This window comes from Haplochromis burtoni, unplaced genomic scaffold (assembly GCF_018398535.1).
Source record: "Haplochromis burtoni strain Fernald_Lab_line unplaced genomic scaffold, NCSU_Asbu1 Contig_471, whole genome shotgun sequence".
Taxonomy (NCBI): Eukaryota; Metazoa; Chordata; class Actinopteri; order Cichliformes; family Cichlidae; genus Haplochromis; species Haplochromis burtoni.
Genome location: NW_024582832.1, coordinates 49,312 through 74,852, shown reverse-complemented (window position 1 = coordinate 74,852; position 25,541 = coordinate 49,312). Strand labels below are relative to the sequence as shown.

At 39.0% G+C, this 25,541-nt stretch overlaps 1 protein-coding gene across 1 annotated transcript in view; it reads right to left on the bottom strand.

Annotated features, from left to right (window-relative positions):
- Positions 1-3,561: 3,561 nt before the first annotated feature.
- LOC102299385 (cholecystokinin receptor) overlaps positions 3,562-25,541 on the bottom strand; it is a 61,092-nt gene continuing 39,112 nt past the window's right edge. The window contains exons 3-5 of the mRNA XM_005951740.3: positions 18,129-18,390; positions 6,690-6,817; positions 3,562-4,906 (exon numbers count right to left, since the gene is read on the bottom strand). Coding sequence (XP_005951802.1) covers positions 4,329-4,906; positions 6,690-6,817; positions 18,129-18,390 — 968 coding nt within the window. The 3' untranslated portion in view covers positions 3,562-4,328. The remainder of the gene's footprint in view (positions 4,907-6,689; positions 6,818-18,128; positions 18,391-25,541) is intronic.

The following is a 25,541-nucleotide window of genomic DNA, read 5'->3' as shown; positions in this document are numbered from 1 at the left end:
GTGTAACCTTCACCTCAACAACACAATTAACATACTCTTTCTTTAAGGTTGCTCCTACTGCATTTTGCTTTTTCTGCTTCCTACCATTGTAGAACAATTTGAATCCAATTCCAGTGCTCCTGGCTTGGCTTGCCTTCCACCAGATCAACTGCACACACAAATACCTCTACCTTTCTTCTCTTCATCATATTAGCCAGCTCTCTTGCTTTACCAGGCATAGTGACTACATTTAAAGTCCCCACTGTCACAGCTACACTCCTGCCTTTTCTTCTCTCATGCTGCCTCCAAATAGCCCTTCGACTGCTAATGATGGAATTACAATGATATTAGTACAGTCAATTTCTTATATTGTAACATTATCAACTGAATGATAACAAAGTTTGTTTGTTAGTTTGTTTATTTGTTTGAGTTTTTTTGGGGGGGGGGGGGTAATTAAGATTTACTGGGAAAAAAAAACATTTTAAAGGAGAAAAATAATCCACTCTTTGAAATTGTGAGGCATTTATTTTTTCATTTAGTTTTTATTTCATTTTCAGTTCTGGACATGACAGCATGACCGCATGTACAATACAACACTGAACGAAGAGGTTTCTAGAGTAATTTCAACACATAAACACACTTTGCAAACTTTCCAAGCTATTAACATTTCCCATTCCCAGTCCCTCCTCTCCTGCTTCCCGTTGAACATGTTTCTGTTAAAGGGGACCTATTACTCTTACCAATCTTTTTTTGTTATCCTCATGCACAGATATAGCTTTGCATTGTCCAAGCTAGATTGTGGGGCATTTTATCTCATGTTTTTTTATGCTCCCTCCTTTCCCAGTTTCCTCTGATTGACCAGCTTTCAGAAGCCTGCAAAGGGGCATCCAGTGCCTTGTAAACATCCTTCTTGTTCCTTTTGGGCATCAGCTGCCAATTTTTTTTAATATAAATTATTCATTTTCTCTTCAGCTTACAGCTTGAGCATTCTGCTTTCAGGGATTAATTTTATGTATGTTTGCCTAAGTATTTGATCCTTTGCTATACATGAACAACAAGCATTAATACATTACACATATGACATAAAGTAAGGCAAAGAATAACAGGTCCCCTTTCATTCTTAGCAGGTAAGTAAACTTCTGTATTGAACAACTATCTCCGACCATCTCATACCTTTGTTTCCCTGAAGGATCAGCTTTACATTATAGCATTCTTGCTAGCTATTAGCAAGGTTTTCACCAAACATTTGTGCTTTCTCTCTCTTTTTCACCTTCTTAACAGCTGGTTATATATTACACATGTAAAGCTTTAGTTTAGTTAAACATGAGAATGGTTGACCTCTAAGGTGCCGCAAGCCTCTAAAACTGCTGCTGAGTCGCTACAGTAGTTGCTTTTGATTTGGTGAGTTTAAGAAGAAACTAGCTAGATATTCCCAACTAAACTGTTGCACTTTGTGCTGCAGAGATTTCAGGCAGATTCACATTTTCTGATATGCGCTTACCACCAGGCCTCAAACAAGCAGAATAAGTGGATGAACAGTCCTCACCTCTTTCATTAAAGCTCTCACATTAGTAAGTATATGAAGAGATATGGATTTTTGGGCCATTTATTGTACACTTTGAGGTTTTTAATTACATAGAAAAATTAAAAACTTGTGTTCCTTTCTCCTTTCTGTAGTATAAGAAAGTGTAGTGGGGGGAAACATTTACCCAGTTTACCCAAAACAGCACAATAATTAATTAACCTCCTAGGACCTGGTGTCCACATATGTGGACATCACATTTTTTTGTTGTCTAGACCAAAATATAAAATTTTGCTCTACAAGGGCCTGATATCCACTTACGAGGACGTTAGACTGCCACTGTTCTATCAAAATTTAAAGCAAATGTGCTCGTATGTGGATCTCATTTTTCTCAGAAACAAAAAAAAATCATGTAATTCTTTGTTTTTACATTCATCAGGTCCCAATGAGCCCAAATAGCAAAGAGAAAATATAAATGCATGCCATGAAAAAGTTCGGGTATTAGGAGGTTAATGATCAATTATGTCATCCAAAAAACAATATTATACTTCATTTCCATTAAAACTTTTACTTGTGGCCAAATACAGGGAGTGCAGAATTATTAGGCAAATGAGTATTTTGTCCACATCATCCTCTTCATGCATGTTGTCTTACTCCAAGTTGTATAGGCTCAAAAGCCTACTACCAATTAAGCATATTAGGTGATGTGCATCTCTGTAATGAGAAGGGGTGTGGTCTAATGACATCAACACCCTATATCAGGTGTGCATAATTATTAGGCAACGTCCTTTCCTTTGGCAAAATGGGTCAAAAGAAGGACTTGACAGGCTCAGAAAAGTCAAAAATAATGAGATATCTTGCAGAGGGATGCAGCAGTCTCAAAATGTCAAAGCTTCTGAAGTGTGATCATCGAACAATCAAGCGTTTCATTCAAAATAGTCAACAGGGTCGCAAGAAGCGTGTGGAAAAACCAAGGCGCAAAATAACTGCCCATGAACTGAGAAAAGTCAAGCGTGCAGCTGCCAAGATGCCACTTGCCACCAGTTTGGCCATATTTCAGAGCTGCAACATCACTGGAGTGCCCAAAAGCACAAGCTGTGCAATACTCAGAGACATGGCCAAGGTAAGAAAGGCTGAAAGACGACCACCACTGAACAAGACACACAAGCTGAAACGTCAAGACTGGGCCAAGAAATATCTCAAGACTGGTTTTTCTAAGGTTTTATGGACTGATGAAATGAGAGTGAGTCTTGATGGGCCAGATGGATGGGCCCGTGGCTGGATAGGTAAAGGGCAGAGAGCTCCAGTCCGACTCAGACGCCAGCAAGGTGGAGGTGGAGTACTGGTTTGGGCTGGTATCATCAAAGATGAGCTTGTGGGGGCTTTTCGGGTTGAGGATGGAGTCAAGCTCAACTCCCAGTCCTACTGCCAGTTTCTGGAAGACACCTTCTTCAAGCAGTGGTACAGGAAGAAGTCTGCATCCTTCAAGAAAAACATGATTTTCATGCAGGACAATGCTCCATCACACACGTCCAAGTACTCCACAGCGTGGCTGGCAAGAAAGGGTATAAAAGAAGAAAAACTAATGACATGGCCACCTTGTTCACCTGATCTGAACCCCATTGAGAACCTGTGGTCCATCATCAAATGTGAGATTTACAAGGAGGGAACACAGTACACCTCTCTGAACAGTGTCTGGGAGGCTGTGGTTGCTGCTGCACGCAATGTTGATGGTGAACAGATCAAAACACTGACAGAATCCATGGATGGCAGGCTTTTGAGTGTCCTTGCAAAGAAAGGTGGCTATATTGGTCATTGTTTTGTTTTTGAATGTCAGAAATGTATATTTGTGAATGTGGAGATGTTATATTGGTTTCACTGGTGAAAATAAATAATTGAAATGGGTATATATTTGTTTTTTGTTAAGTTGCCTAATAATTATGCACAGTAATAGTCACCTGCACACACAGATAACCCCCTAAAATAGCTAAAACTAAGAACAAACTAAAAACTACTTCCAAAAACATTCAGCTTTGATATTAATGAGTTTTTCGGGTTCATTGAGAACATGGTTGTTGTTCAATAATAAAATTATTCCTCAAAAATACAACTTGCCTAATAATTCTGCACTCCCTGCATGGTAGTACTCATTCAAAAGCCATAATATCAAGTGGGAAAATGGTCATAAATAAATAGGCTAGTGATTAATTAGCATTAATATTAATGATAAGATCAATGATTAATGAATATAAAAATAAAATAATAGTAATAATAATACTGGCACCAGAAAAAGATGCCCTGAATGACTGAAGATGAACAAAAATGGAACCGAAATCCTTCCATTCGCAGTAGGTTAGCCGGTCTTCATTATTTAGCAGTCTCCATCAAAACGTTCACCTTAAATAAACTTAAAGACAGAATAATATGTACACAGAATTTATATTTTCAACATAGTTTTCCCACTAAAATGTCCGTCCCAGCTAGCGAACAAACAAAGCCACACCAAGAGCACAGGCACTTGATGTTCTTTTCAGGATGCAACAAAGCAGATGCTGCCAGTTAAACTGGAGTAAAAGGATGTCACCAAAAAAGAAACAGTATTTTCTCCACTTCACATTCTGCAACCATGCACGAAGAATTTAAAGAAGACCTTTGAAAAAGACCTCTAAGCAAGGGCATGGATATTACTCAGCACATGACTCACACCATAATAAGATGAAGAGTGACAAACAGAAGATTAAAAAAAAAAAACAGGGAAAAAATAAAACAGATGGCACATACACTGTAACCACAGCCACTGATGCGACCACCCGGCCCTCCTCGAGGCTTAGCAGGTGCCGGTGGTGCTTACAGTGGTGTAGCTGAACTTGGACATTGAGGTCGCCATCGATGTGCCCATGGAGGTGGCGTTGATGCCGTCTTCCCCACCTTCCCTCCCACTGCACCAACAGCATTTGCGGCACAGACGGTTGCGACTGCAGCAGGCAAAAGTGGACAGCAGAGCCTTGCGAAAACGTGTGTTCATGAAGCAGTAAATGATGGGGTTGACACAGGCCGACGTGTAGGACAGGAGGTGGATGAAAGAGATGGGTGCTCCTGAGAGGGCTTTGGTGACAGACTTCATGTCAAAGGCTTTCCAGGTATTGACTGTGAACAAGGGCATCCAGCAGATGAAGAAGAGTGCTACGATCACCATCAGCATGCGGATGACGCGCCTCTTAGCCTGCAGCTTAGCCTCGGAGGTGTTGCTGCGGGCGCGCTCAGTCTTGACCTGCACGGTGCTAGATGAGGCAGAGAGGGTGGGAAGCTCCACAGAAGAGGAGGGCTTTTTGGATACCTGGATGTAGCAGCCATCATCATCGTCATTCGGCCCTGTCAAAGGTCTGTCTACACCATTTTTCTGGCCTGTAGAAGTACAGGGGGAAAGCGTAAGTTTGAGTCACCTTAAATCACGTGTCATTAACAGAAACAGGTGACACATGATTACAATACATTTTGGCTTCCTGCAGCTGACATAGCTGCAGACAGTTAGAAACACCCCACCTTCCCTCACTAACAACTGAAGTGGTTAAATTTCATAACACTGAACAAACCCTTTAGGAGGAATTTCAGGGGTCGATAAATCTCCCGTTTGAACAACATTTAAGTATTAAACAGTTATCATAAATGCTATCCTGGCCAGCACACGTTAACATTAGCTGTTTAGCTATACCGATATTTTGACACATAGCTTCAGTATGTCCAGAGTTTGGAGAACTAATTTCAGTATTTGTTTATTAGTAGGTTCTAAAAATATATTCTACCTCATGATCTTTAACGAAATAATCATCAAAATCAAAGTAATTTGTAAAATGAATAAAATTGTGGCTAGGATAGGCTCCACCCCTCCCTGCAACCCTGAATTGAATAAGTGGAAGAAAATGGATGGATGGATGGATGAAATAACATTTCTAAACTTAATCTTAAATACTTATTTTGTTAAATCTTACCCTCAAACACTCTCCGTATGTATAACCCATGTGAACAAGAACTAGTCAACGGCGGGGATGAAGAACTCCCTTTTAACAGGAAGAGATGTCAGGCAGAAACCAGGCTTTCCTCTGATCTTAATCATGGATTAGCAGGTGTGTTTGGGTTTACTTCACATGCAGTTCTTGGGTGTAACGTTTCCAAAGTTAAGCATTAATGACATTAGATTTCTCAGTAGTGTAACAATATAACAAATTGCTTGGAGCACTTTAGCCTTCATTTCTGTTTGTTCACACTTCTACAGTGGAAACAATGTGGCAATGGCTTTGAAAGGTTCATTTCCATTCTTACACTCTTTCATCTTTTTAGAACACCTGAATGAAACACATTTAAACAAAATGACTGTGATGCCAACCAAAATGTAAAACCTGATTTGCAACGCACCGTCTGCTAGTGTCTGAAAATTGCATAATTATCCTGTAGCTTAAAATAACCCTAACCCAACTCTAAATGATTCAACTCCATGTGGAATTCCATGCAAGGATGGAAGTTTATTTTGCTACGATCTATTTTCTAATTTTATTTCAGTAATAAATTACCATCACTACTGAATTCTGTTTCACATGTTCCCCACCTTGATGAATCACACTCAAGACTGGACTCCATGGAAACTGGTGCTGCTGATACACACAGTTATAGCAGCAGTTATAATTGACCTAAAGTGACCGTATTTCAGCTATATCAGATATATTTTTTTCTGTTTCTGTTTAAATGGAGAATATCAGCCGCAAGACAACAACCCGAGTGGTTCCAAGGACAGTGGAGTATATTTTTGGATGGAACAGGTGCAGAACCTCCAGGTAGCAACAAAATATGTCATTCTCTGCTTGAGGCAGATTACACAAATGTCCCTTTGTATGTGTGTAGAAATATTTATTTGCTGCTGTTGCCTGGAAATGACAGTGTGCTATCTAAGTGCATAACAATAAAACTCAAGTAGGCACATGTTTATTTTCACAATAGCATATGTCTTATATTTACTAGCCATTTATAGTCGGGGAACATTTACTGGCCCTTCTGATTGTTTCCTGCCTTCCACATGTAATTTACGGCAGCCCCATTTGGGTCTGGAGAAAGTGATTTTTCATCTTCACTACAAGTTAAATCAATGCAAACAACAATCCTTTCACAATTGGATTAAATGTATAATGGATCTCACCAGTTGCCTCCTTGCTCTGGCCCAGCTCAAACTGAATGCCCCGGTAGAGCTCTCTGGAGATCAGACCATAGGCTATACTCATCACCACTCCCGGGATAAAGAACAGAATGAGCAGCAGCAGCATGTACCTGAAAACAGCCAGAATGGAATAAAAGGGGTGTAAAAATCACAGATTTGCAACTAAATCAGTCCTCAAAGCTGAAGAAATCCAGCTGAAAAATTTGCTTGTGAGCGTAACTGTTTTTCTCTTTGCCTCTGTATTGCTATGCACATCCAGGAGATGGGCTAAAGGCCCTACAGATGCTCCTCCCAACAGTTATCTTTACCCCCTTTGCTTCTTAGCAAAATGTACTGCAGCATCTCAGGTCAGTTCTGCAGCTCCTCTCTGCAGACCATGACCCCCCTCAGCACCCTGCAGTGTAACCCGCCTTTACACTCTGTTTTTCTTTGAGCTGTTTACCTCTGGTGATACTCTTGATGCTGCAGCGTTTGTATATATCACCAGTAGTGGGGTTTTTTTGGTTTTTTTTGCCGCAGCCTTATTGGAAGACCAGAAAAACAGTATGAAGTTTTAACTTACTTACTGTACATGAAGACCAACTGGCATAATAATTACTACAAATTCTTTCCTTAAACACCTTTTTGAGATGCATGACACAACAGGGCTTTGCACCATGCTTTTTCCAGTGTCAATATCCCAACATATGTAGATTAGAAGATCATAGTGTAGAAAGTACTGTTTTTGTTTTGTCATCAATCAGTACAAGTTTGAGGATCTTAAGACATGTCTGAAAAACACTGGAAAAATACAATCCTTAGTTTGATAAGTTGGCGCTGAAGAATCCTGTCCATGCAGGACTATGTCATCTGCATAAAAATGTATTTTATATGTTTAGTTTTGCTTTACTTAGAAAAATGTTTGCTAACAAAAAGACTATGATCACCTCTCACCCAGTAAAAACTTGTTCAAAAGACAAATTTCTCAGTTTCTCAACATTTTCTACAGGTAAAAGGCAAAAATATCAAATATTACAAGTTATAAAACTATCCATCCATTCTTATGGCCATGGGTGGTGTCTAAAACATTGCCAACCACTATACTGCCAGGTATAAAATATAGTACATTTGAGTTAAATCTTTTTGGTAGCTGTCTTTTTTGTAGCTTCAGCACTGTGAAAAGATATTTGCCTGCTTCTTTATTTCTTAGTTTTTTGCACATTAGCCACACTAAAATATAAATCATTTCCAAAGCATCTCAATCTGATTTGACTCCGACTTTGACAAGGCCACTCCAAAACCTTCATTTTGTTTTTCAAACCATTCACACCATTGCTGGTGTATTTCAGATCATTGACCCACTGTATAAGTGGGTGCACAAGTGCACTTGAGCTTCAGGGCATGAACTGATGGCTCGGTATTCTCCTTCAGGAGAATCATTTATATCATTGTCTGATAGAGAGCACAAATCATGGTTCCATCAATTATAACTAATTTGTATCAAGTCCTGAAGGAAGAAAGCAGCCCCGGCCCACTAGCACACTGCCACCACCATGTCTGACTGTTGGTGTGAGTTTTATGCCAAATGATGCATACGTCCCAAAAAGCTCATTTTTGGTTCTGCTCAATTTTTGTCTCACCAGTCCACAGAGTATCCCAGATGTTTTTTCCCCCTCAAAGATGTGATTGAGTTCTTTTCAGTCAGCTGTGTTTTTCTCCTTAGAACCCTCCCATGAATGCCATTTTTGCTCAGATTCTTTCGTATTATTGAATCATGACCCTAACTAAGGCAAGTGAGGCATGTAGTTCTCTGGATGTTGTTCTGAGTTCTTTTGTGACCTCCTGGATAAGTCATCAGCATGGAGTTGGAGTAATTTTGCTAGGGTGACGACTCCTGGGAAGGTTAACACTGTTTGAATTGTTTTCACTTTTTGGATTAAAGCTCTGACTATGGTTCACAGGACTTAGAAATGGCTCAACAAAGCCTTAGAGATGTCTTTCCCTTTAATCACTAGATATCAGTGGCGTGCTTTTCAGTTGTTTCTTTAGATTATGGCATGATGTGTTGCTTTTTGACATTTTTAGCCTATTTCGCTTTGTCAGACAGGTCCTGTTTGAATAGAAATCAGGCCTGGGTGAGTGAAACTGAATCTCATCTGTCAGGTTTCAAAAAAATAGTGGATAATAGCAGTTAATTTATGACTTAAACAGGAAGTTAATTACTTTACCACCTCGGATCAGTTTGGTTTGGATAGTTTTTTTTTTCCTTAATAAATGAAATCATAATTTAAAAACTGAATTTTGTATTTACTCAGGCTATGTTTGTCTAGAATTTAAATTTATTTGATGATCTGAAACATTTAAATGTGATAAAAGGCTGCAACTACTTTTTCACACTGTTTCAACTGCCATATTCAAACAACAACATATACATAATTCGGGGTTAAATTGAGCACAGTGCCACAGTGGTTTGCCTCACAGCAACAAGAGTTCAATTCCACTCTCCGGCCGGGGCTTCCTCCCACAGTCCAAAGACATGCAGTTAGTGGGGATAAGTTTATTGGAAACTCCAAATTGCCCATAGGTGTGAATGTGAGTGTGAATGGTTGTCTGTGTGTTAGCCCTGGATACGCGGCAGAGCCTGTTCTGAGAGGTACTGTAGCTGTAAAGATGAGATCCAACCTGTAGATACTATAAGGATAAAAGGTATAATTTAGTGAGTGAATCTAATCAGCACCAAACTGTCTAGTACAGTATTATCACAAATGAGTTTAGATTTGTTCTGCAAAACATTTCACAAAAACATAATTCAGCAGCACAGCATGCATAGATTCAATATCTGACTTAAAAACTTTAAAACGAATTAGAACAATGGATTTGGTGTGCAGTCCTAACTTTTGAAAATAACCTCTCATCTTCCTCTCCTGTGCGCAACACTAAGAGTGGGAAACTCAACATTCGCTAGCAGGCACGCTGTGCAACAAACTGCACCGACACAGTTTGTGTGTTTGGTCATGTTTGTCAAGCTGTTTGAAAAGTTCCAGTGGAAAGGACTTGGCACCTAAAAAAAATCCATTTATGCTTGCTTGTCTTCAGTAGCTCCTATCTGGATGCTGAGTATCATAGCATGACTGAAACGTTGTTTTTTTTTTTTTACATCTGCACCATAAACGCATCACTGGGAAGAGAAGGCCAAATGAATGCACTGAAGATGTAAGCAGCCCGTTGGTTTACAATATTTTCTTATTACTGTGCAAGTGTTTCCATACCGCCGCGGGAAGCAACAAGAGTCTGCAGCACAAGTAAGAATTGGTCCATTTGACAGTCATTCGCATTATTAACCTGTCTACAAGATTCTATTGCTCACTAATCGAAGGGGCCAGAATGCCATTCTGGATCATTTCAGCCCAGTTTAACACTTGTTTATAATTGCAATGGGATTAAAAAGTCCCAAACACACTTATGTCTCAATCATCTCTAATACTCATACCCCAGAACTGCTAAACACAAACTAGCTGGAAAGCTGTCTTAAGTGAAGGGTAAAGTGACCTTATCTTGAATCAGACCGTTGATGAGTCGAATGAAAATTAGATAAATAAGCTACTAATGCTGTCCAGGTAGAAGCGTGTAGTTGTAAATGAGCATTTAGTACACATCAGCTGTTTGCTGCAGTTAGATAACTTGGTCATTTGAGATCAATAGCAAGAATCTCCACTCAAACCACTGAATAACGCCAATGATTTTAATTGTGTTCCACTTTAAACCAATGTGCGAGAGTTAAATATTAGAACTTTCTGTGTGGCTCTTATGCTGCTGATAAAAAAGGCTGTAAACTATTAAACCCAGAGTGTCCGGTTTGTATGTAAATGTGCACATAACATTTACAAATACAGTTAAAAGATTATCTAATTATTGGGGATGTTTTCAACTGATTTAGACTGGGTACACGAATGTTTTCTAATCACAGACGACAAAGAATACCAATCCCAGCTTTCTGCAGTGCTTAGATTGGTGGCACATCAAAGAAAAAGTTATGAACTGAGTGTAGAGCAAAAAAAAGAAAAAAGCAGAGCAAAATGTTGACAGAGGAATTTCTGAGTAGTGCAAAAAGATTCAAAGGGCTTAGAGCCTCTGTCAGCTCTGTCACAGTATCTGACGGAAACCCCTCCGCACATATTCTGTGGAAGTCCTTCGACGCTCTGGAGCTTTGTTTGAAAGCTGCTGAGTTTTCCCACCTGGGACTGGAAAACCAGAGACTGTATTAGTGAATCGAATGAACGAATGTGTGTATTAGAGAGAGAGGAGAAGGTGGCGTGTACAAGTAAAGCAAAACACGAGCACGCACAAGCAAGGTAATAAATAAATGGACTGGCGCTGAGTAGATGCAGCCAGATCTCCCATTTGATTGGTAGTAATGAGAGAATGCTCTTCTTAACTGCCGGTGTCTGCGGTGCATCAGTCAGCACATAAAAGCGACAGCACACAGGATGAGGCCATGTTTCATTCATTGTCTGATATTCTAATGTCTGCTTGGGCAACTCTCTGAACTCAGCACTTCTCATTAAAAATAAAAAAATAAATAAAGGCGTCTATCAGCTGGCAGTTTAATACTGTGGAAAATCTGTTAGACAAAAGCTGTGTGGAAGTGACCACGCGGGAGTGTGGAAACAGCATTTAAAAACAGCAGTAGTGGATCTGCGCTTGTTTTGCCTCAAAGGGAAAACCCAGATGGGTAGAGCTGAAGCAGAGGGAAAAAAACATGTTGAATATTCATAGCTACCTCTTTTCCCACATCACCTGAAAGCAACATGATTATCAAGCAGGAAAGATGCGTTTGGCTCGCATTAATCATCGAAGAAAATGATGGTGCATATGTCATAAATTTCTTTTGCACTTTTAATTTCCAGTCCTGTTCAGTCAGAGCTGGAAAGCACTAACTCAGCTAATAGTGCACCTGCTGGAGGGTCGCCACAAAGCAGGAGGCTCTTTTTTTAATGTAAAAGGCTTTATTATTCAGACCAGAAAGTAAATGAGCAAAGCATAGCAGTGTTCAGAAAATAAAACACTGATTGGATTAAGTCAGACTACAGGTGTCACTCACCTCTGTCAGTGCGCCACAGGGCAGCTGTGGCTACAATGTAGCTTGCTATCACCAGTGTGTGAATGTGTGTGTGAATGGGTGAATGACTGAATGTAGTGTAAAGCACTTTGGGGTCCTTAGGAACTAAGTAAAGCGCTATACAAATGCAGGCCATTTACTGTTTACAGGTGTTCACGGCGCCAAAAACTTGAAGGTTATCAGAAACGAACACGTGTAACAGCAGCAAGTAGTCAAGTCAAAAGTTCTCCAACTAAACTAAACAACCGACTCTATAAAGGAAGATTCTAACCTACATGTTTCAGGGTTCAACTTTTTATTTGCTCTGCGTGGCGTTTTTCTGTCACCATTTTGGTGTTTTGAAACCAAAAACTCTGATGTTATAATGACAATAACCGAGGCAATTCAATATTAATAGAAACCATTTTCCTAAAATGTAACTGCAGGTCACTCTGGTGACCCGTGTGCCCTATCTCTTGCCTAATGACAGCTGGGAAAGGTTTCAAGCAGTTGAGGAATTGGTTGGATGGTTTGATGGATGGAGGTCATAATAACAGCTTGCATTAATGACTCATTCAGTTGGATTCCAGGGAAGGAAATTAGAGGCAATTTTTAAAAAAACAAAACAGATAAACTGTAGAGTTATTTGGGCCAATAGACCCTGGCAGTAAATCCTAAAACAGATTTACAATGAAACAAAGAGCCCTTTTGAAATGTTTAAATGTTGCATTTACAATGCAGCACACAGTCATAAATGATCAAGGATTGTCAAGCTAATTTAATATTTGTGAATGATGCAAAATATAGTTTAAAAGCAAACATTTGCCCTCAAACGCATTCTCGCCCATGTAGGCCAACGTGATCAGTGAGCTGACGCTTTAGACTGGCCTTACCCCAGAATGCTGAAGTCCTGAAGTCCCAGATTTTTACTCATAACATGGCGTATGGATTTTCTTCACCATCAGTTACAGTGAAATATGCTGTGTTAGGCAAAAGACACCTGCTGCAGACAGATTATCTACAGGCACAGCACCGATGATGAGGCTGATGATGATTACTGTTTTGAGTGCATGAATCCTTTCAAGTAAGCACACAATATTTAGTCATATAGCACTTCACAGACAAGAGTCAAAGAGTGCTTTACAGTTTGCAGTGTTTTAAAGGTTAGAGTCACTAAAAATGTCTGGTATCATTACCATCTTGAGGGTTGTTTTTGGCAGTTTTCCCTTTGGGAATATTCTTCAAAAATACTTAGCATATCTCACGGCTCTTTATTTTTGCCCATTTATATACTATAATCGAACCCACAGAGGCTGATGCTCCAGAATACTTAACAAGCCAAATTTATTGCTTTTTAATTAGCACGACAGTTTTCAGTTGTGCAATCATGATCAATTTGGTCTTTCACGTGATCAAATAGCATTAGGGAACCCAATGTGTCACTGAAAAAAAGGAGTGATGGCTGTTTCTAGGCCTACACAGATTAAACCATTCAGTCATTAAACCATTAATGATTTTATAATGATTGATTACATCTGTCTGTTTTCTTAGCCACTCACTCAATCCAGGGTTGTTGGGGCTGGCTGGAGCGTGTCCCAGCTGTCTCTGGGCAAGACCTAGGGTATGTCCCAGTCAGGTTGCTAGTCCATCACAGGGCCAACACAGACACATTACAGCTGATGTAGCAGTTACATGGATGTCTTTGGATTGTGGGAGGAAGCACACGGAGAAAACCCATGGAAGCGCAGGGAGAGCATGGACGCTCCACACAGAAAGGCCCGGCCAGCTGGCAGATTCAAACCCTTGCTGTGAGGCAACAGTGCGAACAACTGTTCCACTGTGTCATAATCATTATTTTCCATTCACAACAATTTTGATCAATTTAATTTTAAATTAGAGAAAAAAATATGCTTTTCTTTCAAAAATGAGTACATCTGAGAATGATCCCAAGCTTTCCAGCAGTAGTTTATGTTAAGATCAAAAGGGGGCTCTTCAAAACTCTTCAAATGGCTACAAAGGATATTTGTTCAGCTTTATTTATATCTCAGATTTTAGTTGGACGATAAGGTCGAGAACTTAATACATCTTCAAATTGTCTCTAAGGTTGTGGATTTTAGCTGTATGGTTATGCATCTGAAAACTACTAAAACCAACAAAAAGAAGAATTAACAAATTAATTGCAAGAGTCATCTTTAAATAAAATTGTAAAATCCAGCTATGCTTTGCTTTATTAAGTCTGAGATAGAAGCAGAGATTGTACATAAAAAGAAATCCACCATAGTTTCACTGAGTAGGAAGTGAAGTCCCATGGTGAAGCCTCCAGCAGAATTTATGGTACCACATTAGTCTATGTAGTTTTTGGCTCCCAGAGTGATGCCTGTGTGCAGAACTTAATCTGCCATTGATAATGTTTTGCGTTGGTAGAATGCTAACTGGTTGAAGAAGTGCTTGAACAGGAAAGGGAATGACAGCGCACACCTTCATGAGGAAGAAGTGCAAAATGATAATAACGATCAACATATTACACTGGCTATAGTGAAGAGCTGTCATTATTATTAATACAGTTTCACGATAGAGAAAATCTGTTCTTTCGTGACTTTTATTCCGGCTGTGGCAAGAGCTAAATTGAAAGGCCAACAACAGAACAACAAGTTTTTTTGCAGTTGCATTGAATGTTAGATAGAAAGCACTTAGGCATAGAAAAGAGTGCCTTTATGAATAACATGCTTTGAGTGCTCTAGTAGAGTAGAAAAGTAATGTAATGTGAGAGCCAGTCCATTTACCAATCACCTAAGTCACCTACAGATAGCTATTAAAAGGAATGCAGATGTGCAACACTAACATAGGCTTCTGTTTTAGACCCAAATCTTGCACTCGTTTATCTACTGAAAATCAGAGCTCTGATCTGAATAGTTGATCAGCTGTAATTTAGATACGATTTAGATGTATTTTAGGTCTAAATAAAGGTCCAACGCTGATAATGAAAAATCGATAGAGTCAAAGACACTCCATTCATAATGTTAGAATCATACAGTTTCCTTTTTAATGCAAAATGTTATCTGCTCAGATCAAAACGTGGAGTGAATAATGAATAAGATTAGTCATCGTTTCAGAGTACTTTTTGCAACTTTGTCAGTGAACATGATGTGTAAGTGCAAATATATACTTTGCTTGACTTTGACTTTTAACCACTTTATGGCTCTTTTATGGATCTCAACCTAAAAATGGCTGCTTCGGTGATTAGGTGTCCATTTCATCTAGCGAAAGCTAGATTGTGTTATCTCTTAGGAAGCTTTAACCCCTGACAATGAATTAAAAGTTGAAATGCGCTTGTACTCTGTGACATGGAAACTTTTGACATCTGAGTCTTGATTGTCTTCTCCTTCCTCCTCCACCTCCTCACTGAGCAGGCTAATTAACTGCTCTCCCACTGCCTCATCTTTCTCAGTGAAGCTTAAGAGCTTGATAGACAGTCAGAGAAAAGAGAATTCATCAGTGTTCCACCACAAAAGGCTGTCAAAAAGAGAGAAAAAGAGATGTACAAGTTCTGGCCATGTTCATCTTCTTCTTCACTTTAATTGCACCATCGTACAGAATCCAAAGTTTTCACAGACAGATCTATAAAAATCCCTGAGTAGTATATCCCAAGAGGATTTAACGTGTCTTCTCTGAGGTGGTATCCATCTATTTGGGGGAGCTTTTGAACAAGAAAGCTGGTTTTACTGGCCTTTAGAGAGCTATAGATGAATAGATGAATTTCCTAACGTGGAGCAATCCAGACTGTAACGGCAATAATCGGTCCTCTCTTGACCTTCTCATAAGATTTGCTCTTCCCTCTTTCTAAGCAAAGAGTAGGGAAAGAAGAAATTATTGCATTAATTTAAAAAGACAGTGAAATGATCACACTGAGGGTAGACACATTATCTGCAGAATATTTGTGTAATAATGTAGTTATTTCCTTTTTTTCCTAGTGCCTCCATTTATTGGTATAACCCCTGCTAAGCTACAAAAGTGATCCATCTCATATTGGCTCTCAACAGGAACTGCCTGCTCACTAATTTTGTCTTATAAAACTTTCACCTACTGATTTCATTCATTTTTCAAACACCCACTCCATAGCCACCTTAGCAACTTCAGCCCGGGGGCTCATTTCTAAAATGACAAGAATTTAAGAGCCTTCTCTTTTTTCATCCCTCTCACATTTCTTTCTGACCAAAGAGAAAATCCACCAAACGCTTGGACACAGCAGCATTTATAACTGTGAAACTGATCACCAAATTAATTTCATTTTAAGCACCCTCACATTCTGTGAATCTGTTCAAAGGGTTAAAGTAGATTTGTACAAAGTTATCGTGTCCAGTTTGACTTCATTTTAAAATTAACACTTGCAGCTTGAAAGAAGAAATGTTTAAAGGCAGTTAGACCTGACGGTTTTTAACAATAATGCTAAAGTACTGTCAGAATTGCAAACAAGCTAAAAAAAAACAAGCAATCCAGTTAGCAAGCTTGGGGGACTTTTCAAAAAGCGATTAAATTGTAAAAAAAGTTCAAAAAATGTAACACTGTACTTTCTTGGCACCATAGAAATGTACTATGCACAACACTGGCTTTGCTCATAGGAGAAGAATTGTTTGAAGATAGAAAACAGGAGTTTATAATAGAAATGTCTCGAGCAGTGTTGGTCAAGTTACTTGAAAAAAGTAATCAGTAACTAATTACTGATTACTTCCCCAAAAAAGTAATCCCGTTACTTTACTGATGACCTATTTTCAAAAGTAATTAATTACTTAGTTACTTAGTTACTTAGTTACTTTTTAAAAACACGATTTACAACCTGAAGAGGTGATAAAGCGATAGATCTTTCAGCCCAATTCTACTTTTTCTACATAATCCATCATACAAAATGTAATCAAATGGAAAAGTCCCCTTTTAGAACTTGTTTTATCAGTTTTAATCTTTTAACTTTATGCATCAAGCAAAAATTTAATTATATGCAACATTCTCTGACTTGAATAAATTAGTTTAACATTTAAACCTATTTTCTGCACATTCCAGCACATAAAATAAAATATTTTTTGTGTTTACACTCAGTCTTTCAAATAAATGCAAGTAAAACACAGCAGAAAATAAATAAAGTCAAAGACTAGCGGTCCTGTTGCTCTATTTTCACCTGTAAAGCAGGACTGCGGTAGGCGGAGGTTTACCCTGGTGCAGGTGTGCCGCATTCAGTTGAAGAATCCGCGAGTTTCTTTGTGAATTTCCCATTATGTCATAGTGCACTCGGTGCTTGCTTGGAAGTTTAGGGGGTTTTTTCGCAGTAAAAAGAAGTTTTCTTCCCACACACGATGGACACTAATGTTTTTGTCACTTTTTATGGAATCAAACTCAAAGTAAGGTCAGTACTTCCACGCTTTAAACGCTGCACGCTCATACTCTCTCCCACAATCGATATATGATCGATTGTTGATCTGCACACAGCTGTTGTCACTAATGGCGCACTCACTTACGTCACTGTCATGAGACATTCTCGCAAAAAATCACGGTTTTAGTAATCTAATACAGTTCTGCCCAAATAGCAAAATCACATTAAATTAATGTTGTTTTTTTCATCCAAATCATCATTATGGTCAAGATTGAAATCTCAATGCTAAATAAATATCAAATCAAAGTTAAAATATTGATGAAACCTGACAGTGTAATAGTAATGCCATAGGAAAAATATTGATTCAAAGTTGTCCTGTTATAATTAGCTACTGAAAAGACTTTGATCTATAGTTGAACAGATTATACTGACAGGAGATGGATTTGTAGTTGACAGGAAAATTGTATTGAAATGTCATCAATTTATAGTTGAAAACTTGATTCCCAAAAAGTTGATTCTGTTTATCTGGACGCAGCGTTTTCAGTAAAAGAAACTTTTAGTTACTTCTTCTTGGTCACAAATTACATAATTCCACTTAATGTAAGTGAGAATCCAAGAATTTCCACACTTTTGGAAGCAAAGCCATGGAAACTGTATTCCATTTCCATTGCATTCATATTTTACTCACTTATCCCTGTCAAGGTTGTGAAGACATCACACCAAATAATTGTAATGCATGTGAAGTCTTGCTTTTCACAGACGCTGGCAAGAGTTTATCTATTGAGAATGGTAGATATTATTGCTTTAAAATAGCTGGCAGTCATCATTTCCAAACTAGTCATCCAGCCCACACAGATATTTTTTTCTTTACATAAAGATATGTCTGATAAACTGATTACAGACCATGATTTTTTTCACCTATCTTTTATATTTCTTTCTCTGGCGGCAAATAGTTTAACATAACATGTTAATAAGCACTTACCAGGCCTGCTCAGATTGTGGATTGGGCCAGTCCAAGCGGCACATGCGGCCCACAGTACCATTATGCCTTGGGAAAGACTTGAGAGTGCTAAACACCGGATAGGGCACCATGATTAACAATGACACCACCCAGGTAGCAGCGATGACGCGATAGGCGTGAGATCGGGTCTGCCATGCACGGGATTTCAGTGGGTTACAGATGGCACTGTATCTTTCGATAGCAATGGCCACCAGGCTGAAGGTGGAGATGCTGACGGAGACTCCTGGAAGAGAAAATAAATGAGACTAAGAAAACATTTGCAAAGCCAGTCGACTCACTTCTTATACACAAAGAGACACATTGTTGCAAAATTTACATTCTACGTTCGTACTTCTCAATAGATAAATCATTTGGTTATCCTTCAGTTTGAAGGACATCTGAACTGAACTAAAAGCATGAAGTGAAAAAGAAGGCAGACATATTTGTTCATTCATTTGACTGAAAACATGCTTTACTCCTGACTTTTAAGTGGCGCACCTGGCAAAATCGCTCTACATCATGTTAAAATTGCATTTAACATTTTGTATTGTTATGCTTAATTGGATCCCCTGTATCCACAAGAGGAAAACATGAGAAAGAGAATATTACCTGAATTATTTTTATGACATAACCCATCCCCTTGGAATATCTCACAAAATGTGCCATCACTTTTACTCAGTATAACAAATATCAACCTGTTGACAAGAAACATGTCCATGTATTTTGGAAATAGAGCAGTACTAAGCACATACATTTAAGTCTAATATTTGCTCATCTTTTAGTTAACACTAACAAACAAATTGTTTGTTTAAACATGTCATAAGCAGCCGTGACTATTTACAGAGGAGAAAAGTATGTGAAAGAATACACCCTTGCAATACAAGAGCCTCCTAGTTCAAAGTCAAATAAATGTCAGGCTGCTCCATCAACAGTAGCAATGTGGCCCTGTTTTCTCTGGACCAAAACTGACTGATGGCAACAGTTCAGCCACAGATCCAACAGGATACTTTTCAATGCTGTAACTAAGTGCCAAACATCGCCCAGATTAGGTTTAAAGTCTCTGCTATCTGGATATCAGTCAGACTAGAAAGCTAATTTAACTTGTGGGCTTTAAGCACCCTTTTAGAAATGTGAATGCACTATGCACTTTAGACGTGAAGCATACAGAGCATAATTTATGTGATAACAGTGTTAACAGTGATGCCATCTTCACTGCCTGGAGAGTGACATCGCTACCCAGACTGCATTCCAATGTAAGCAAGAACTTTAGCTTAGGAATGAAAGGACCTTTACAAGTCTAACAGGTTTTTGGTATGAGTTTTAAATAGCTGGTGTTAAAATCCAGGTTATGGTCACATTTTGTTTTAGACACATGGGAAACAGCAAAACAGGCTAAAGGATGTTACATTTCAATTAAGTCTTGTAACGAGTGAAAATCAGCTAAACTCAAACTTTACCACAAAGCCCAACCCAGGTCACCAGAGACCTGGTGGATGTTTAGAGTTTACAATTCATTTCAACTTTATTTATACAATGCCAAATCACAACAACAGTTGCCTCAAGGTGCCTTAAATTGTAAGGTAGACCCTATAACACAACAAAGAAAGGGAGGCGACCCCCACATGGGGGTGGGAGGGAGGCCTGTTCAACGTGCTGGGACATGATGAGTTTGTTGTTGTTGTTGTGTGTATGTGTGGCTGGCAGCTGAAAAGCTGCAACTGGGGAAAAAAAGTGTGTCAAAAGTGTGACCTATGTGGTCGGGTCCGTCCTTACTCCCACAGACACAAACCAAGGCCAAGTTGAATTTGCAATAATCAGCTGAGGGGGAATGAAATAACTTGTTGTGTGTCTGTGCTCGAATTGTGAGTCCAGATGAGGCAAAAAGCACACGCACATACCTGTGTGTCACAAGCAGGAATAAATTCCCTGCGCTGAACCTCTGTTGCTATGAGAGGCAGCAACCTCAATCCTCCATTTCTTTGTCACGCAGCATATTAATCCCCATTCATTGTTCCTCCAGGACGGAAGAACATATCCTGCCTAAACCAGGGCTTTACGTTATCACTCATGGGAGGAAGTCATTCTGCATTCTCCTGTGAGCACGGTGCAACTCAATTTACAGGAACAATACTAAGCTTTTGAGTGGTGGTCAGAAACTGTTTCCCTTCATCCTTTGGTGCAGGCTTTTCCTGCAAACCTGTGATTAAAAAAACCAAAACTGTGTTCCTTTCTATTGTGATAAGCTTTTCTATCTTATCAAAGGTAAAAGATTAAGGATGTAAGTATATATTGAGTGAAAAACGCAAGGATTGAAACCCCCAGAGAAAAAAAAGGGGGGAAACAGCAAGGATAGTTGGTGTTGGATTTGATGTGGATCTGATGGGAGCAGGGAGGAGCTGTATCTTATTCCTGCACCACCAGAACAAAGGAGCTGACTGGCAAAGATATTCAACAACAAAGAGAACATCAGCTGCACAAAGAGACGTCTGAATGCCTTTTCTGTTCCATGAGCTGTAGAAAAAACAGTATTTCAGCTCTTTGCAAGACGGGTAACCTTTTGATTGCTGCTTCACTTGCATGAAACCTGAAGGGATAACAAAGCTGCCCCTTGATAATCAGGCAATCATTAGTCCAACCAAATCAGTAAACCCAGTGCAGTAAAAAGTATTTTCCCCTCCTTGATTTCCTAGTTTCTTGGTATATTTGTCAGATCATCAAACAAATTTTAACTCTAGACAAAGATATTCTGAGTAAATACAAAATGCATTTTTAAAATATTATTGTAGGGTCTTTGCCTAACAGTATAAAGCACCTTGAGTTGACTGTTGCTGTGTGAAAAAGTACTTGCCTTCTAAACCTAATAGTTTTGCCACCCTTTACCGCAATAACTGCAACATGAGTCCTTCACATTGTTGTGGAGGAATTTTGGCCCACTCATCTTTGCAGAAGTCGAGCATTAAAGGCCAGTTGTAGGCCGTGGAGAAGCATAAGTCCGGTCTTTGACTTGGCCTTGGACAGAAACCTTCCAAACCAGCCAGCTTTTGTCTCGTCAATCCACAGAACAATTTCCCGAAAGTTGTAGGGGTCATTAAGGTTTTGTCTTTTTTCTTGTGTTCTTTTAAGTCAGCAGTGGTTTTCTACTTAGAACCCTCCCATGGATGCCCAGTCTGCCCACTTTCCTTCTTATTGTTGAATCATGAACACTGAGCTTAATTACAGTCAGAATCAGAATACTTCATTACTTACTTCAGGGCCAAAGGTATAAGATAAAGCGGATATTTGAAAGAATACTCATCATGCAAAGCTCCTCTAGCAAAATGTAATCTTCCTTTTAATACTTGAACTTGATTTTTTATGACCCTCGAAAACTATATGAATAGTGAAATTATTATCCTAAATATGCAGTGATTATTTGAATACTTTGGCTTAGCACGAGTGGGGGCATTCAGACTATAAGGTACTCCTCTCCCGTGGGGTGTGCAAAAATACTGCAGTGTAAGAAATGTGCGTTGCTTTGTAAAAACTGCAGTGCAGCTTGTTGATTTGGCCCATCGCTAATACTGTCAGACTCACATTATAACTGTAGAACATCTTGCTGCATCCTTAATTTTGTGTATGTCATGGTTTTTGTAACAAACTACACTTTTAGTTAGAAGTGCTGTTTTTTCTCGTTTTGTTTCTTTGATGGTTTTTCCCCTACTCTTTTATCTGTTTTATCTGTTGACTTTACTTGGTTCACCCTTTTAGTCTTGTTAGTTCTTGATTAGTTCTTCTTGTGTTTTTTTTGTTCTTTTCCCCACCCTCATCAGTGTTTGAGTGAGTTCACCTGTTTTTATTGCCTCTCTCTGTCTATGGTGTGTATTTAGTGTGTCTCAGTTTCCTCAGTCTTGGTCTGTTTCCCATTCCTTTTGTCTCCACTTTGTTTAATTCTGGCTTGCACCTTTTGGTAGCTCTACTTCTCTTTTAGATTTCTTCAAGTTTTTTGTTTTTCCAAGCACGTTTGTATAAGACCTTCTGTTTAAATACACAATCTTTGAAATTACCGGCAGCCTGTTGCCCTTTTGTCTGCTTTTGGGTGAGTCAGTGAGCTCATTCAACAGGGCCAGGGGCATTACAAAAAGAGTTGCTAACAGGCAATTTGATCCCAATTGTAATGGCCCCAGTTTACCAAAATATGTAGAAACTGCATATGCTGCACAATGTGCAAACATAATGTATGTTTACAGGGTACCCTGTATTGTGTCCATGGAATTTTTTTCTATTAATCAAGAAGAGCAGTATGACCTGTTACCAGAGTGCTAAATATGCTGTTACACTTTTTGTCAAAGAGACTCTGACTGTGCCAGCCTGTTTCCATGAAAGAATCCTGACTGCCATCATTGTTGTCCACTGTCCACTGCATGTCTACGCAGAAGGAGGTGGGTGGCACAGTCAGCACATGCAAATCTTAACACAGAGCACAGACACTGTAAGTCGTCTCACACTGTAAGTCTCTCACGCCCACATGTCTCTTTCAAGTGCTAAGCACAGACATGGAGAGAGATCAAATCGCACACAGGGGTTTTCTTTTGTTATTGCTTGAAGTCGGCGATGCTCAGCCACGGCACCGGCTTACACTGATTGCAGAGAAAGGGAACACGGAAAGGGAGGAATGTTGTTATATTCATTCTTTCACCGCAAGGCAAAGAAGAGGTATAATCAAATAAACAATGCAATGATGGAGAAAAGCAAGTGTTATTTATATAGCACATTCAATGGTGCATTAGAAAGCAAACAAACAGCAGGATTAAAAGAAAGGGCAGTAAAAATCATTTGAAGTCAAATGTATTAAGTTTGTATTATGTTGTGTGTGTTTGTGGATGTAAGTTATAAATGAACACATGGTTGGGGACCAAGCCAACAAACATGGAAGATGCAGGTTTTAGGAATGAATGACTGCAGCAGTGACACTTTCATATATAGCCTGTAAACTGCATGAGGACTTCTGAGGACATATTAATAAAGATAAGTAGGTTTATAGTCATTACTGAGGCCTGTAGAGCCACAAGTTCACATGAGTGATGTTTTTAAACCCTACACTTATAGTAACTGATGGCCGTGAGGCTCTGTAGATCCATACTGACAGGAAATGCACTTTCAGGTGATGTACAGCACTGATCCTTCAGTGATTTAAACTCATGACACTGTTACACAGACAGCACAAGGAAATTCAAACCAGACTAATGTGCTCTTAGTCGGAAAGTTTGGCCCTAATTCTTCAACCCTTTCAATATTTCAGAGAAAAAAATATCAGACCATCTGTTTTATTACAGCCACTAGAAGTCAACACTGAGATGAGATCAGCACCATCGATGGACCGATTTATGAAACCTCTAAAGAAAATTAAACTCCAACCAAGGGGTTCCCCCCACACTGGCCTCTGAGGTGTATTTTTCATTTAGCGTTTTTCAGGTTTTTGACAGGACAAAGCTACCTACAGTGGCCCCCTCTTTCTTATTTTTAAAGTTCAGTCCCTCCTAACTAGGTAGAACTGCTTATATTGGTTTCGTAATAGCTGGCTTGTTAGCCAGGTTTTAGCTGTGCTCGGTATCATTCAGCCAGGCACCCTACTCCAGAGAGGATCTGTGCTATGAGTTGTAGAACCTGCAGCAAATAGCAAAATGGGTAAGCCAAGCTCACCAAGGCTGACAAGTAAAGAAGGACTACCAGCTGCAGCCCAAAATAATGGAGATACTTGGTGTTGATTATTAAATTCACTTCTGGGACCTTATGAAGTGGAGTCAACTTTGGATACCATGGAAACCATCGGTACATCTCTCAGAGTTCAGTGAAGGCAAGCATTAAGCAGGACCGAAACAAATGTCCCTCACATACCAAGGGTAAGAAAAAAACTGGTGGTCAGTGGTAGTTATAGTAAATCAAAGGACATTTAGAGTGTTTTTTACTTGTTATTGTGTTATTTTCAGTTGAATTCCTGTTTCAAGTCCAGTTTATCTTTAAAACTAGGCACAAACACAAGATGAAATGTCTGGAAATTTGAAGTATCTAACTTGATTTGCCCTAATTTCCTTTGGGATTAATAAAGTATTCTGATTCTGATTGATTATCTTTCTTATTGCTACTTTAAAGTATTTCATCATATTTTCAAGCTAAATTTTAAAGGTACAAATGTGGTTATTCGTTTATGTGCTTGAATGAGAAGTCTTAACATCAGTGTTGTTTTTAAGGCAGTATTTGGATCATTTTTCTCTAAACTTACTATCTTTATGGTTGTCAGAGCTGATAAACTGATGGAGGAATTTGTGGAGCCGAGTAACACCAGCAGCCCAATGCTGACAGCGGCAGAGGTAAGTCACTTTAACGTGACACATTAGATAAGGAGGAGACATGGCATTCCAAGTGTAACCCACCTAAAATTGCCTCATGAAAATTAACTGCTGATCCCGAGGAATACCAGTAGGTGGCGCTATATTATGTAGTGCTTGTGACCTTGAGTAGCGAAGTAGCGAAGGAAAACAACGTTAAGGCTGTTAGTGATGGGATTTCCGGCTCTTTTTAGAGAACCGGCTCTTTTGGCTCGGCTCACTAAAAAGAGCCGACTCTTTCGGCTCCCAACAGGCTCTTTGGGTTGTTTTGTTGCTTTATCTAATTTATTATTAACAATAATATAAAATTATGCACAAAAGGAATTACTAATGTAAAAAAAAAAAAAGTGGTTTTATTTATATATTCATTCATTCATTCATTCACTTCCGCTTATCCTTTCCAGGGTCGCGGGGGGCGCTGGAGCCTATCCCAGCTGTCTATCCCAGCTGTCCTAGGGCGAGAGGCGGGGTACACCCTGGACAGGTCGCCAGTCTGTCACACATATATTTTTATATATAAATATATGTGGTGGCCCCTAAAGACAAAACATGTACAAACTCCAAAACACATTTCTAGCATGAACTGAACTTCCAAAACAGAGCTATCTAGATCACTTAAATTACACAATTGAAAGCATATGTGTATTGTTTGTGTATTTATACACAAGCACTCATATATATTCAAATAATAAAAAAAAAAAAGTTCATTTACCTGTTACTACCACACACCAAATCCAGTCGTTTGTACTTGCTGGCTTCTGTAGCCACTTGGTAACAAAAGATCAACACTGCGCCTAGCATCCTGGAGCACTTCTGTTGTGTTTTGTACGTGCTTCAGAGTTCTGACGTGTTTTGAAGTTTGTACGTTCTTTGTCTCTTGGGGCCACCGTAAATATACTTTTATTTATTCACTTGACATAAAATGTAATAAATAAATCATATAATACAAAAACCAATTATTCACAGTTCAACTTTTAACTATTTACATTTTCAGCTTTTTCCTTTTACAAATTGAAAGTGAAACAACACC